Below are 13,946 nucleotides of genomic sequence, written 5' to 3'. Positions count from 1 at the left end.
GGGCAGGGATGATCTCTTGCCGTCGCACTGATCGTCCCCCGCGGTAACCAACCCCATTCCCAACGCGTATGTGTTTCACAGCTTGCGGGAGGGTCGTCTCTTCATGCCTTAAGTCGCGTGAGTACCGCGCCGCGGGAAGACTTCGATAAATGCACGTTAAATCACATTTACAACCGCCGCTCGTCTCGGCCGACACTGAACGAGTGAGCAGTCGAAGAGAAGGGGGGAAGAAGGCATCCGACGGTCCATTTCCCCTCTCTCCCCTTCCTCTCCCGCCCCTTCATCCCGGCGCACGCGCCCAAAACTCAAAACAGTGGCATCATATATATGCACAGTGTCAACGATGTGTGCGTGGAATGAGATGGTCCTTGGGGCAGGGGCGCAGCTAGGAATTAAGGCTGGGGGGATTAGGTGCAACTAATACCAAGGTGTGTGGGGGAATGGAATACCCACCAGGATAAGCGGTAGGTGCGAGACTCGTCAACGCCCACGAGTGCCATATGGCACCCAGTGCAGTGCCGAGCCAATACTCCTGCAATGCATTTAATATATGAATTTTAGCGTACATTTCTATGCACATACTTAGTAGAAGGCTTCCTCTACTATTCACTCAGTTTGTGTGAATTGTGTTCATTATGTTGAGCACATATGTATCATATTTTATAAAAGTGAAATAAGTGTGATTTAAAATAACTTTGGGCGCTGACGGGTTAATAAATTGCGGAATTTTAAGATAAATAATTCAACAAATGTTGAGTTTTACGAGATATTTTCTTGTAAATTCTAATGTACCTTGTAACCAGGCCTTTATACATAATTGAGCATCTATAAATTGATTATTTGATACCTTATTTACATTAGCGCAGGTGTTTGATTAAAAAAAATATTTTTTTTTCACTCCGAAGCAGAAGTCATGGCAAAACTGCATCAAGACAAGAATGAATGAACTTGAGAAATCGAATGTAGCTGCAGCTTTATAAAAGTTTACCTATAAACATATGATATACATGTAAAAACTATATAATTATGTACATAATATATTAACCACTGCGGAAATCTAAACCTCGACACAAATAGAGCTATCAAGTAACTAATTCTGCCATCCATCTTCATTACTATCATAATTATTAAACCATCTCCAACCCAGTGTTTGTATTTTACGGCTATATAAAGCAACTGTTTTAAAACCATTGAATTTTAGGAACAATCAACAGCTACATTCATACTAACACAAATTAGCTAACCTGTGGCGTGCCAATCACGCATGAAGCCATGAATCCTAACCATTCATGTCACCGTTCTGGTTTCTCTAGAATATCCTTCCTATATTCTTTAACAATCGTTACAATGTCTCCGGGTAACTACTCGACGTTAAATAGAAGGGAATCATTCATTCGCAAAAAAATTTTGGAATAAATAGGGATGGATTTTATTTAAAAGTGTTTACTAGTAAATAATGCAAGTAAGAGTATGTAGCGGGTGCTGACTAGGAAGATTAGAGAGGATTCCGAACAACGTGTTTGATCCCTCACAATCGCAAAGAGGGAGGCCCCAGGCAGCCAATTGGGGAGCTAGCTGTAAAAAAACTAAATATTGAACATTAAGGACACATAAAAATTTTAAGTCTATATATTTTCTCCTTTATTAAAACAAAAACCTTGATTAATTAACGTAAAGGATGACAGAATGCTTCTCTCCGACGTTCGAAACTCAAAAAAGCTTCGGAAAGCATACAATTACGGTTTTATGCATCATTTGAGCAATTCATTCCAAATTTCTCTTTTCCTCATTGGTTTCGTGCCCAGGGGACGTCTGCGTTAGGATGTTCCAATTATAATTCCCTTTTTGGTTGGCTATCCAAAATATAGCCCACCAAATCCATGCCTTATAGATTATTGGCGTGCCAATCACGCATGAAGCCAAGAATCCTAACCATTCATGTCATCGATTATCCTTACTCCCTAAATGAAAATGGTGTAATGGAGTGCGACGAGGGATACACGAGAGGGCCGCCATTAGGGCCCCAAGTAGCAGTATGGCTCTTCCGAAGGCCACTCACTTCCTTTCATACTCTCCCAAACATACCCATTATGCGCTACTACGTACAATTTCATATCACTCGCACATATGGAAGAAGATACATATCTGGGTTTGTAGCAGCAGTATTTGCTAATGGGGAAAGCACAGAAAGGCACCTGGCGGGGACAAGAGGAGGCGATTGAATTTAGAGGAGAGAGTTTAGCGGAGATAAACGTAACACAATTTCCCTTTGTGCTACCCTAAGAGACGTTACGTCCTGCTCCCAGAGCCCTTATCGGGAACGTATTTTGAGCTGAACAGGTCGAAATGACAATTAAAACACGGCGATGTGGAATTGAAAACGTTCCGCAAGAATGGAGATTTTGGTGCTGGCATGGGAGATGCGTTCCATCCCCTCTTCTCCCCACCTTCACATGACCCATTCCTTCCTCAGGCCCTACCTTTTGTCCCCTCTTTGTCGTCCACAGGGGGAGCAATATCCCTTCTCCCACCACCACCAGAGGTCAGGACAAACCACGTTCGTTGCTGCTACCTCCCATTGCGATCGGAGATACTTGCCACTCCTAATTGAAAATGCAACCCCGTGGTGTCTCCCCCTGGGGACTGTGTCGCCTCCCCGTCCAGAGACGACTCGGAAAGGCAAGACCACGTGCTCAGATGTGATTCGTAGATTGGCGGCCTCAGGCGAGAGTAAGGGCTGTATTTATAGCCGTTTCCATGGGAGGCTTCCACAAGTCTTCCATCCGGAAGGCTTCCTGACGACTTCTCGACATCGGTATCTACAAACCTCTTTTGGAAGACTTCTGGCAACGTTGCCAATGATAGGATAGAGATTTGTTTTTTCGCCGTTCCATTGTTTATAGCTTAACCGCTGGAAATGGCCAAACGAATGTTGTTTATTTTCGGAAATAGAAAAGAATAGTTCGCTAGATTTGGGCGAAAACTGTTTGAGATGACAGGAAAATTGAAGGAAATATTAGAAAGAAATAAGTCCGATTATCGTTTTGAGAAATAAATTCAACTGAATTAGCGAATTTTATTTTCCAGACGAAAATCATTGCCCTCAAAGGATAAATTGAAATAAAGGAGAAAGAAATGTGATTGATTGAGTTGAATGGATATGCCGCGAATATTTTTTTGTTCGTTAAAAAGCGCGGAAATATTTGTAGGTATTATGAATTCGTTAATTTCGTTAGCATTTTATGATATCGCTTTTATTACAGTACGGCTTCAGGCTAGAGTAAATCATCTTTGCGACGACGGAGTAGTGGATGGAGAAAATGGATATTTCTCCTTTCCGGTAAGCGCATCATCCCTCTCCAAGAATACGACTCGTTCAAGGCGGGTGAAATTATTATGTGTCATTGATGAGGCCGGTTTTAGGCCGTGCAGTATACTTTGAAGTTAATTAAATAGCAATGACTTACATTAGCTTTACTCCCGTTTCAGTTTAACTTCACTAGCCGCGATAGATTATACAAATATGAACGCGTCTCGAGGGATGGTAGTAGGAATCTTCTGTCAAGCTGTGTTTAATCTAAAAATGGGGAGTGGTTATCAAAATAAAATTAAGAACGGGTCTGGTCTACCTGGGAAAATCTATTAAATATATTCCCAAAATTCTCTACATATTGTGTCTACATATGTGCTCTATATATCAGGATTCATCGGTAGATTTTGATTGATGGCTATTGAAGCAGTAAGGAAAGTCAATGTTTTTATAATATTTATGCAATATGAAGGCTTGAATTATCATTATTATGTATGATAATTTCCCAGGGATACCAGTAGCAAACGACCGACCGCGTAAGCATACATGTGAATTGAAATTCTAAGTACTTACACAGTTAGTAAAACCATTTTCCCCCGCTCCCTTGATTTTAAAAATTACCAGTGTAATATTATTATTTTTGGATTTATGAAGCACGATTTTGTTTTTTCAGTACCCAGGATGTAATGAACAAATTAGGCTATGCTTCTACTTCCATTATTATCAATCCCATAAGTCGCTTTCTAGAGAATACTCTTCTACCAAAGTTAAGCTCTTCAAATTATTCACACATCATTTTTTGGAAGCACATGCAGGGTGAAAATTAATGATGAATAGTTAAGATAGTTGGAACGTTAGATAAATGGCTACCCAAGGTAAACATAGGTATGATGAATATTTAAGATAGAACGTTAGATAAAGGGCTATCCAAGGTCAAGGTCAAGTATTCAAGTTACTACATAAATTAAAAGAATTTGATGGTACCTATTCTTTATCCCATGCTTGTGGATACCTGTGAAATGAAAGCTAATCCAATGAATTCGAAAGAAATGAATCTACATTGCAGTTTAAAAATTTGTTAACACCTTCAGTAAATGTATTAGTTCAATTCATTACTTTCTGTCGTCAGACCAGTAGAGTGGGGGGAAATTCTGGGAGTGGGTTTAATTTTGGGGAGAGCAAGTGCGGTGCAAGATGAGAGAGATAGGCTCGCGAGGAATCGAGGCACGCGTATGAGGGGATGACGATGGTAGGAGTGGGAGGGCTTTAAGGGAGGGGGTGGTTGGGGGTGGATAGGGAAGGGGTGGAGGGCAGTGGGTGGACCGATGGGGGAGATGATTCGGTCAGGAGGAGGACGGTGGGGAGAATAAATTCAAAGATAAGAGGAGAGGCGACGAGAAAGGGATTATTTGGGGGAGACGGGTGAGAAATGGAATTGCGATTGAATGCAGGGATATGCAGGCATTAAAGGTGGACGGAGTGTGATAGGAAGGATGATGGCGGAAAATGCGGATGGCAGTTACGTGCAGAACGTGTGATTGCGTCCGATGCACATGGGTTCGCCTCAGTTTGGGGCAACAATCCACCCTCACGCGTTAGGGAAAGTTTTTTTGACGCAACTTCCCAAACGAGCTATGAGGCTGCAAATAAATAGGTCACACTTCCCGGAGTGAAGGCTACAAACTAGTTTGAGATCAATGTAAATACCTCGTTGTATTCAATGCCTACCGCATCATAACACATTATCTTTGTTTGTGATATGTCAATGTATCCATTGTTTGAATTTCATTTATTTTGGAATATAATAACAATTTTACAATAATATTCGATCTGATGTGAAATTAATTGGTTATTACCAGTCAATGTGAGCATAACGCATTTTTACTCACGTGCAATTAACATAATTTTCCATCTTACCCAGCCATAATTTTACGCCTTCGCTCACCTTATTTATTTCCTGTTGGCAGTTAAAATATTACAAAGCTCCGTCATTTTCCGTACATTTCATCCGTTAGTGGCCTAACGTGGACAAATTACGCAGCGGCTGGCTTTAGCAAAGGTACTGTGGCAAAGTGTGGATTCTGCCATCCTTAAATTTTTAATATTTATAGAAAGAATTACGACTATCCGTTACCGAACTGAGTCAGCAGGTTAATTACATAAGGAGGTTAATTACAAATATACTTCGATTGGGGGCGATTTGAATCCAGCATGAAAAGCACAGCCTGGTTATTTTTTCGGAGGAAGATGTAAAACGCTAAAATACAGATTTTGATCGTAGAGTGGCTACAACAGTGGGATCGCACAGTGACTGGGAACAACAAAAAACCGTTTTTAGCAAAAACTGAGGGTCAAAGAGCTGGTTGGTTGAAGTAAAATAAATGAGTTACTCTAAATGGAGCTACGTGGGCATGACACGACCGATACTAACTCAGGGCTCCTATGAGATTGCTGGAAAATTATTATCAAAATAATAGTCAACTTTTTGTGTATGTTTGCAAAGTTATGTTGCAAATTACATAGGCTAAGTATCTCGGCTCATGTATAAATTTTCTGTGTTTCCTGAAATTTTATTTTCACCACAGGCTGTATGAAACCAGAGATACCAAAAAAATATGAAAGTTAAGTAATATATACCTACCTTTTACCTATACGGCACCTCGGAAGTGAGGAGGATGTGATTTCGCACGACGCCCGCTCTCGTCATTTGTCAGTTTAAGTCGTTGTGCGCTGGAGAGGCTGCTTAAGCCTGCATCATTTTCTCCGTCCATAATGTCCACAAAATCGTGTAAAAATAAAATTGAATTCGACCTCAATCTTTCAGTGGGCTTATTACGCGGAACACCCTTTCACCGCCGATTCCTCTTGTTCGCCCCGTCTACTAGGGTGGGCCGAAAAAAGTTTTTTTTCTTGATCAAATTTGCCCTGTGTGGGAAAGCGGAAAGAAAACTACCCAGAAAGGAATTTCTGGGTAGTTTATTCACGAAAGTAGCAGAGATCTACTTAGTGAAAAGTTTGGTGTTCAGGTTCCGTTCTTTCTCAGCCTTGGCTGAATTTCTTATGAAAATAGCTTCACAGGTACGTTATTCGTCAATATGATTGTTGTGAATTTAAAATAATTTACCTTAATATTACTTTTTGTGGGATTATTTACTATCATATAATGACTTATTTGCTAAAAACTAAAATTCAATCGAAATAAATATTATTTTAACTGCGATGAAATTTTAGAAACATAGGCAAAAATGAGGAGTGTTACGCGGGTGGTCTATACTATAATTTTGTTGTTAACTCATAGGCATTGTTTGAACCATAGATTTTGTCAAAATTTCATTTTCATAAACTATAAACATGTACACACTCTTTAATAAGGGCAGCTGCGTAGTTTACCAATGAGGGTGGAAACACGTCGGGTTTCGGGAACACCATTCGCTAAAATTTTTTTATGGCATTCGCTTCGATCCAATCAGATGACTCTCTTTAATCAGGTCACCCCAATTTGTGACTGCATCGCATCTGCTCTGATGGAATGAAGGTGGAGCGACAGGATATAGGAACTACGCTACTTTCAGAGGGAGTACGAGGCATCTCTTTTCATTCGGGTAATCAGGAGCACTGATTAAACTATGACCCTGAAAATTGTATTCATGAAATGGATGTTACCACCGAAAGCACCAACGCTCACTCTACTGGAAGCAAGGGGAATGGCAAACATCCAGAGGCAATAACACAACTTTCCTTCGATATATATAATTAAACTCTATCCTCTTGACAAAGTATTCAAAATATTTTACGATTTTTTTAAAAATGTGAAAGCATAACGGATGAGCAACCCTAAAATATCAAATATCATATAAGAAGTAATGCGTTTGATAATTTTTATATGGTGCATTAAATTTCCAATATAAAACACATATAATAGGGGGTGAAAAAAATTTTAGGTGTTTCATTTTTTGGAACCGGAAACATTTTTTGACGATGGATTTCATTCAAAACTCACTTCACCACTTTCTTTTATTAAGTAGAATACCTCATTTGTACGATAAGTAGCCACATTAAACAAATACCATAGCTCTCTATTCAAATGAATAAAAAAAATCATGCACATAGTTATGATATGTGACTACATTTATTCCAATGTGACATTGATGCACGTTTTATCACGTGATTCGCATCAATAAATGTGGAAAATGCAACGCGATAAAGGATTTCGAAACATATTCTTAGATTTAGCAATCGCATCATTAAATTTATAAAATATTCCTTATATTTAACTCTACAAAATTACAAGTTCGAATTAATTTCCCGTGCCAGTTGCATTGATACCAATTTTTGAGGCACGGCATAGGAAACCTTTTGTGCTCGCTGTTTGAGGCGAGGCTATTGATAATCTTCGAAATCGCAGTGCTTTGATAAATTCCCTGAGGATATCAAGGCTTATCACTGCTTATGACATGCATTGGAAAAATGCAAGGAGTGACAGTGGCTATTCAAACCTCTTAAATACTTCTCACAAACATGGATGACATTACGGCCAAGCGAAAGAGCACAAGTATAATCATGTACCTAATGGCCATATTTACCAATGTATCACACTGGCATTAGATATCGAATCTGTAATTAGCCGTCAAAAAAATGGGTTTTTAGAAACGGGAACGCAGCCAGTGGAAATGACGCACCCCGGATCGTTGGCTTCGAAACCGCGACGGAGAACAGCCGCCGCGCCGTTGCTATAGGGATTAGTGGTTCGACGTTTGGAGGGGAGGATGCGTGGAGAATGTGTGGGATGAGGGAAGGGGAAAAGAGAACTGACAGAGGGAGGCTGGCGTTACTAGAATTTCACCCGCGTATGATTTTCACGATATGAACAAAATATTTATCCCAGCAATTATTGATTAGTGCATAAAAATTGAGTTACTTTCACTAAATACCTCAAGCTTAAAAGAATTGCATTGCTGTACCAAACGCTGCGCACGTGATGGTGGCATGACGGAAATCTCTTAGAAAATGCTAAGTCTTTCATCCATGCACCTTTAACTCTGAGCATATTTGAGAGAGATTCCGCAAATGTATTCAACCTTGCATTTTCGTATTAACTTTAATGGCCATCTTAAAGTTCTTTACGATTGGTTTATCGCTCTCATCCAATGTTTTTGAGCAAAATTTAATTGATCTTTTATATGCTCGCTATCTACCAGCAAAAACCAACATCTCAAACGACACTACGATTTTATGATTACATTTTCTAAATACACACCCTATATTTTTGGTATGTTGAATTAAAAGTGATGACTTCAAATTCGTAATTACTAGTGATTCGAAATGCTCATTGATGAACCATAGTGATATCAGAAGTTTTTTTACCATGTCTATCCATCCATAGGTAGCATATACCACCTACCTTAACGAACACACAACACAAAATACTTGCCGGCGCAACCCTCCCTAATGACTCGACGTACAGCCAAACCTGCCTGATAATCAGAGAGTGTGGTTTGGGAGTGTGGCGAACATCGAATTTACTTCGCCGGGACTTCCAACGGCTGATATCGGCACTCTACGGACCGTTGCACTGGGGATGTGATACCCGAGTGCGTGGAAAGTGGGACCGCTAAACACTGACGCCGCCCGCAGGCAGCAATACGGCCCCGCACCTCGTGTCATCAGCAGCGGTAATTGGCGATGCCCGTGCAGCCCCTTTTAGACTTGTGTAGCATGGCAGGGTGAGTCCCTCCCTCCCGTAAAGACCACGGCCTGGTCGGATTTCTATTTTCAGGAAAGCAACTGCGGGGCATTGTAGCGACTCTTCATTGTCAACCTATCCAATGCTTACTTAAAGTTCTCTGTATTGTTATAACGTTAATAATGTTGATCGATAATTATTTGATCCATTTTTCACATTTTATATCGACTAGACTCTACTATATATATTGTATACTACATATACTTCTACTATATACTACATTGAATTCCTGCCAAAAATTTAAGAGTACTTAATTTTTTAATAATAGGTTATTTTTAATTTATTTTTACTAATTATGAAAAATCGATAAAATATTCGGAGTAATGAATAACTTCTCATTCTTTATGCTTGTTGTCAACAAATGTTCTTGAAAAATAAGTTGATGGGGTATATTGCCACTTGATTTTCTGTTAAAAACATTTTCTGGACTACCTCCATTCTTCCATTTCATTACATCCATGAAAAATCACACGTTTCCATAGAATTGCTAATTCAGGGCAATTCACCGTAGTTTCACTTCACTGGCGGGAATATAGCTTATATCGCAGTTAATTCAGTAATGTCCATTAGAAGAACTTGACATTGTTTGGTATGATTTCTTTCTGAGATATATATTTAACATGTCATATTTTTTGGGCAGTCTTTGCCACATATCTTCCATTAGGTATTAAATCTCAATCGTTTTCTAAGCCATTTTCTTTCGAGAAATTCTGAAATGGAATTTGTGAAAGAAATCTATTGTAAAGCTAAAAAACCTCCATAGATTTTTATTTTGCTTCGTAATCTTCTACCTTAATGCTGTAGATCTCACCCACTCAATGTTTTTAAGTTCGTATTATTTATGTCAGGCAACATTCCTTCCTTATTTACTAAGCTCATTTTGCATAATAACCAAAGAATTTAATGCTCAATGAATAAAAGTTACAGTTTCTTATGGCATACAAAAATCAACGCAGTCGAAAGAAAAATTTAATATAAATTTTTCTTTCTACAGCGTTCGACATATAAAAGTTCTGACTGAGGATTCAATTTTCTGAATCAAAAATAACATTTCCTTGCGCCATACTGGATATATTTTATCTTTCGTATACCTAACTGCAATAATATGAGACGCCTCTATATCTAACGCCATAACATGGACTCATTATCACGATGTCCGAAGGCCTGCCGAGTCTGAGTTATTTATAATCGACAGCATTATATAATTAATTTATAACCCATATTCTCCTGTTCCAAATCTAAACTGTAGCCGGAAAAATATATTGTCCTAATCTTTTTGTGCAACAATGTCCTATTATCATTACAAAAAACGGATTAACAATGTTAACAAATTGCCTATTTGCATACAATTGGATGAATTAAAATATAGTTATGCACACAATATATACCCAATATAATTGCACCTTAATGGATGCTTTCTGAATATGTTCACTTTATTTAGTAAAATTGTCAACTGACGAATATAAATGGTTGTCAATACCTTAACGACATTCCATTTTACTGGATTTGTACCAGCACTTTAATTTTCACAAAAATTACATGTAAAATGTTTTATTTTATATCATCAATCACAAAGATATTAAAATATTTTATTTTTACAACATCTCCGTAGTAACATAGTCAAAAGTATATAGAAAATAGTTTTATTGCCTTGTACAAAGTAATCGGGAGAAATTACATGCACACCATTTAATAGCATTTAAAATTATTAAATTAGTAATTACAAATTATATTAAATTATATCATTAAAAAATCGAGACAAAATATCAAAAACAATAATACAAATCGACCATAGCAATGGGTACAATTTATTCTGGTCAGGGTGTTACTTAATTATATTTTCATGGTCGCAATATACGAAGACCTGCCTATTCTGAGTCATTTCTTATCAACTGTAAGATGCAATATAAAATTCCTACTCTCCTGCCCCAAGTCTAAACTATAGCTGGAAAAAATACATGTATAAGTTACAAAAATAAAAAAGGCTCTGTACAATATTATCGAAAAACATCACAAACACAGAAATGCAAATAGTACTAAGTACTGGAATAAAGATCACAGCAACATATAATATATTATATGCAATGGTTTCACATATTTAAATACAAATCACAAATGCACCAACTGTTTTAGCCAGGGATAAGTCATATTTGCATGTTATCAATAACCTTTACAATTTGCAACTCATGCGGAAAAACCACAAACTTTGGAAGAAAAAATATTCCATCACATTCCCAATAAGGGTGCAACTTTGTAAGCATTTGGTGCAAATTAATGACTTATCCCTGTTACACCCCCTCCCCACGATGAGGGAACAGTTTGGATTTGAGGGGGGCATGCACTACACTACGACCAAAATTAATAAGAATAAAAAAACTACACAAAAAAATTAGCAATTCATAACAATCAAGCACTACTACTACTAATATCATTCATTCATTCATAAACCACATTCCATTCACTCATTCATCAAATCACATTCGATTCACTCATTCATAAAATCACATTCGATTCACTCATTCATAAAATCACATTCATCCATTCATACAGCCCTGCCTACCTATATACTGCTTTATACGCCTAAATTAATGAAACGCCTAAATACGGAATCGTGGCCACGATATACAAAGACCTGCCTAAACTGAGTTATTTCTACTCGACGGTAGGACGCAATATAAAATCCCTACTCTCCTGCCGCAAATCCTAACTATAGGTGGAAAAAATACATGCATCAATAAAAAATATACAAACACCCTGTACAATAATTGCAACAAAAAAGGCAAAAAAACAAATATCTTCAGGCTTGGTGTCTTCTTTCTTCCTATCTTCATTCTTTCTTTCTTCACGATAAAATCCTCGAGTCTCTAGTTGTCGGCGCAGTAACCTGCAGGTGTCCATTTCATGGACCTCCACAGTTGTCTCCAAAGGCAATCGCTGTCGTTGTCCACAAGCATGACCTGTGGTAATATAACAAAAAATTCTCATAATCCAACGAAGGGGAGACCTAAAAAGTTAACTCTCAGCTCAGAAATATCATTTTGAGGAAGACGTTGAGAAAATATTAACTTTTTAAGTGTCAAGAAGTTTTTAACATTAAAAAAAATGCAAGAATGGGTAATTCAAAATTATTTGACGCTTATCCAATCGGCGATATTTCAATGTATTTTCATTGTTCTTTAAACATTTCAAAGATATGATCGGGCAATATTTAAAATTTTCTCGGAAATCATTACATGAGATGAGTGTGTTATTTATATAACTTTTTTTTACGACTTACTTGGACTTCATGGACATTACTAAAAATTGATAGCAAATATATACCAATCTGCGTTTAATATATGTACCATTATATGAATTGGAAAACAGTAATGAAATTATAAAATTCAATTATTTAAAAACAAACAGAAGTTACAAATATAGCATCCATATTAAGGACACCACACCTATCCAGGAGGATGTATTTTAATAATTTCTTGTAGGTTGTAATTTAATAATGAAGTCTTCTGATACGAAAGAAATAATATAAGTTAATTCTCAAGATCATGCAAAGAACCAGAGGTCAAAGTATCACTTCAGAAACAAAGCAGCCGAAAAAAATGAAAAATATAAACTGATTTTTCCGACACCATTGGCTTAATAAATATTTAATAGCAAGGAAAAACGCGTCACCGGAAATTAAGTACCCAAAATTAAACAGAAAAGAGTATCAGTCATTGTAACATTATTTTTGTGACTTTTTTTGAAATATGTCACTTATGCTCATTAAATTGACGGAAAAATTCAGAAAGGTAGAAAATATTACCGGAATCTCATGTTTCCCTCGGGAAGGGTCTCCGAGGAAGTAATTACTTGAGCGCGCATGACGGTTGCTGAGTTACCAAAAGCAAGGCCAATATGGAAACCTCGACCTCCACATTACAATGAAAAAATTAAAGAGAAAAGTAAATACTTATGATAGATTCACGAAAATCCCCATAATTTTACTTCATTCGAATTATTAAATTTAATGGAAATGAGGTATCAAACCGAAATATATGAAAGCAAACGCTATCGTCGTCGTCAATCAATCAATGCCTTGATATTCACCGCGGGACTTAAGTTTTGTGAGTGTTGCAAAAAAAGTGCGAGATTTTAATTTTGAGTGCGGTTTAATCAAATATTTTCGCGTTGGAAAAGTGAAAATATTTATTTTCTCACGAAATCATTACTTAGGTTCCTAAATGAAAAAAATTATAGTGTACCTATGTGATCACTAAATAATGCTTTTGAACTGAAACTTGGAAGACGAATAAACGAAATCTTACCGTCTGCTTGCGGGAACGAGCTGCATTCTTACGATCTCTTTGCACTTGCTTTTATCGAGGCCTCGAGTAGTCAAATCACACAAGACGATCCAACGAACTCTGCAATTAAAAAAAAACGAACACTCATAATGAGACAAATCAATATCCTAGAAAATCGGCTTCATGACCGAATATATCAATAAATTTTCTTATGGAGCATGGACGTTACAGAGTGAATAGGCTCACCTTTTAATTAAATTTAAGAAACTTAAAGTGAAAAATATGATTTCCCGTATTGTAGAGGAAATTAAAATAATATTCAATTAATTAACAATACTTATTATAATAAAATAATTCCAATTAAATGGGACTATATCTTTGTTTAAATAGGAAAAAATTAAGGATTGATTTTGAAGTGGGTAACCTTTCACAGGACAAAAAATTGTTAAATAATTCTGATTCAGAATGAAAAATCAAAATAAATTTGTAATGAATAAACAAATAATTAGAAACTAATTACAAATGTAAGTTATTCGGACTGCTTTATAATGTGAAAATATTTAACGGAGACTGTGAAGGGAAGTGATGTTTTGACTCGAAAACATTTGTA

General features: G+C 37.1%; 1 protein-coding gene across 1 annotated transcript in view; it reads left to right on the top strand.

Annotated features, from left to right (window-relative positions):
* The first annotated feature begins 2,393 nt into the window (after nt 1-2,393).
* LOC124170935 overlaps nt 2,394-13,946 on the top strand; it is a 64,255-nt gene continuing 52,702 nt past the window's right edge. The window contains exon 1 of the mRNA XM_046550046.1: nt 2,394-2,730. Coding sequence (XP_046406002.1) covers nt 2,394-2,730 — 337 coding nt within the window. The remainder of the gene's footprint in view (nt 2,731-13,946) is intronic.

The sequence above is a fragment of the Ischnura elegans genome, chromosome 1, assembly GCF_921293095.1.
Source record: "Ischnura elegans chromosome 1, ioIscEleg1.1, whole genome shotgun sequence".
Classification (NCBI taxonomy): Eukaryota; Metazoa; Arthropoda; class Insecta; order Odonata; family Coenagrionidae; genus Ischnura; species Ischnura elegans.
Note: the sequence above shows the minus strand (reverse complement) of the source record. Positions and strands in the feature narration are given on the sequence as shown.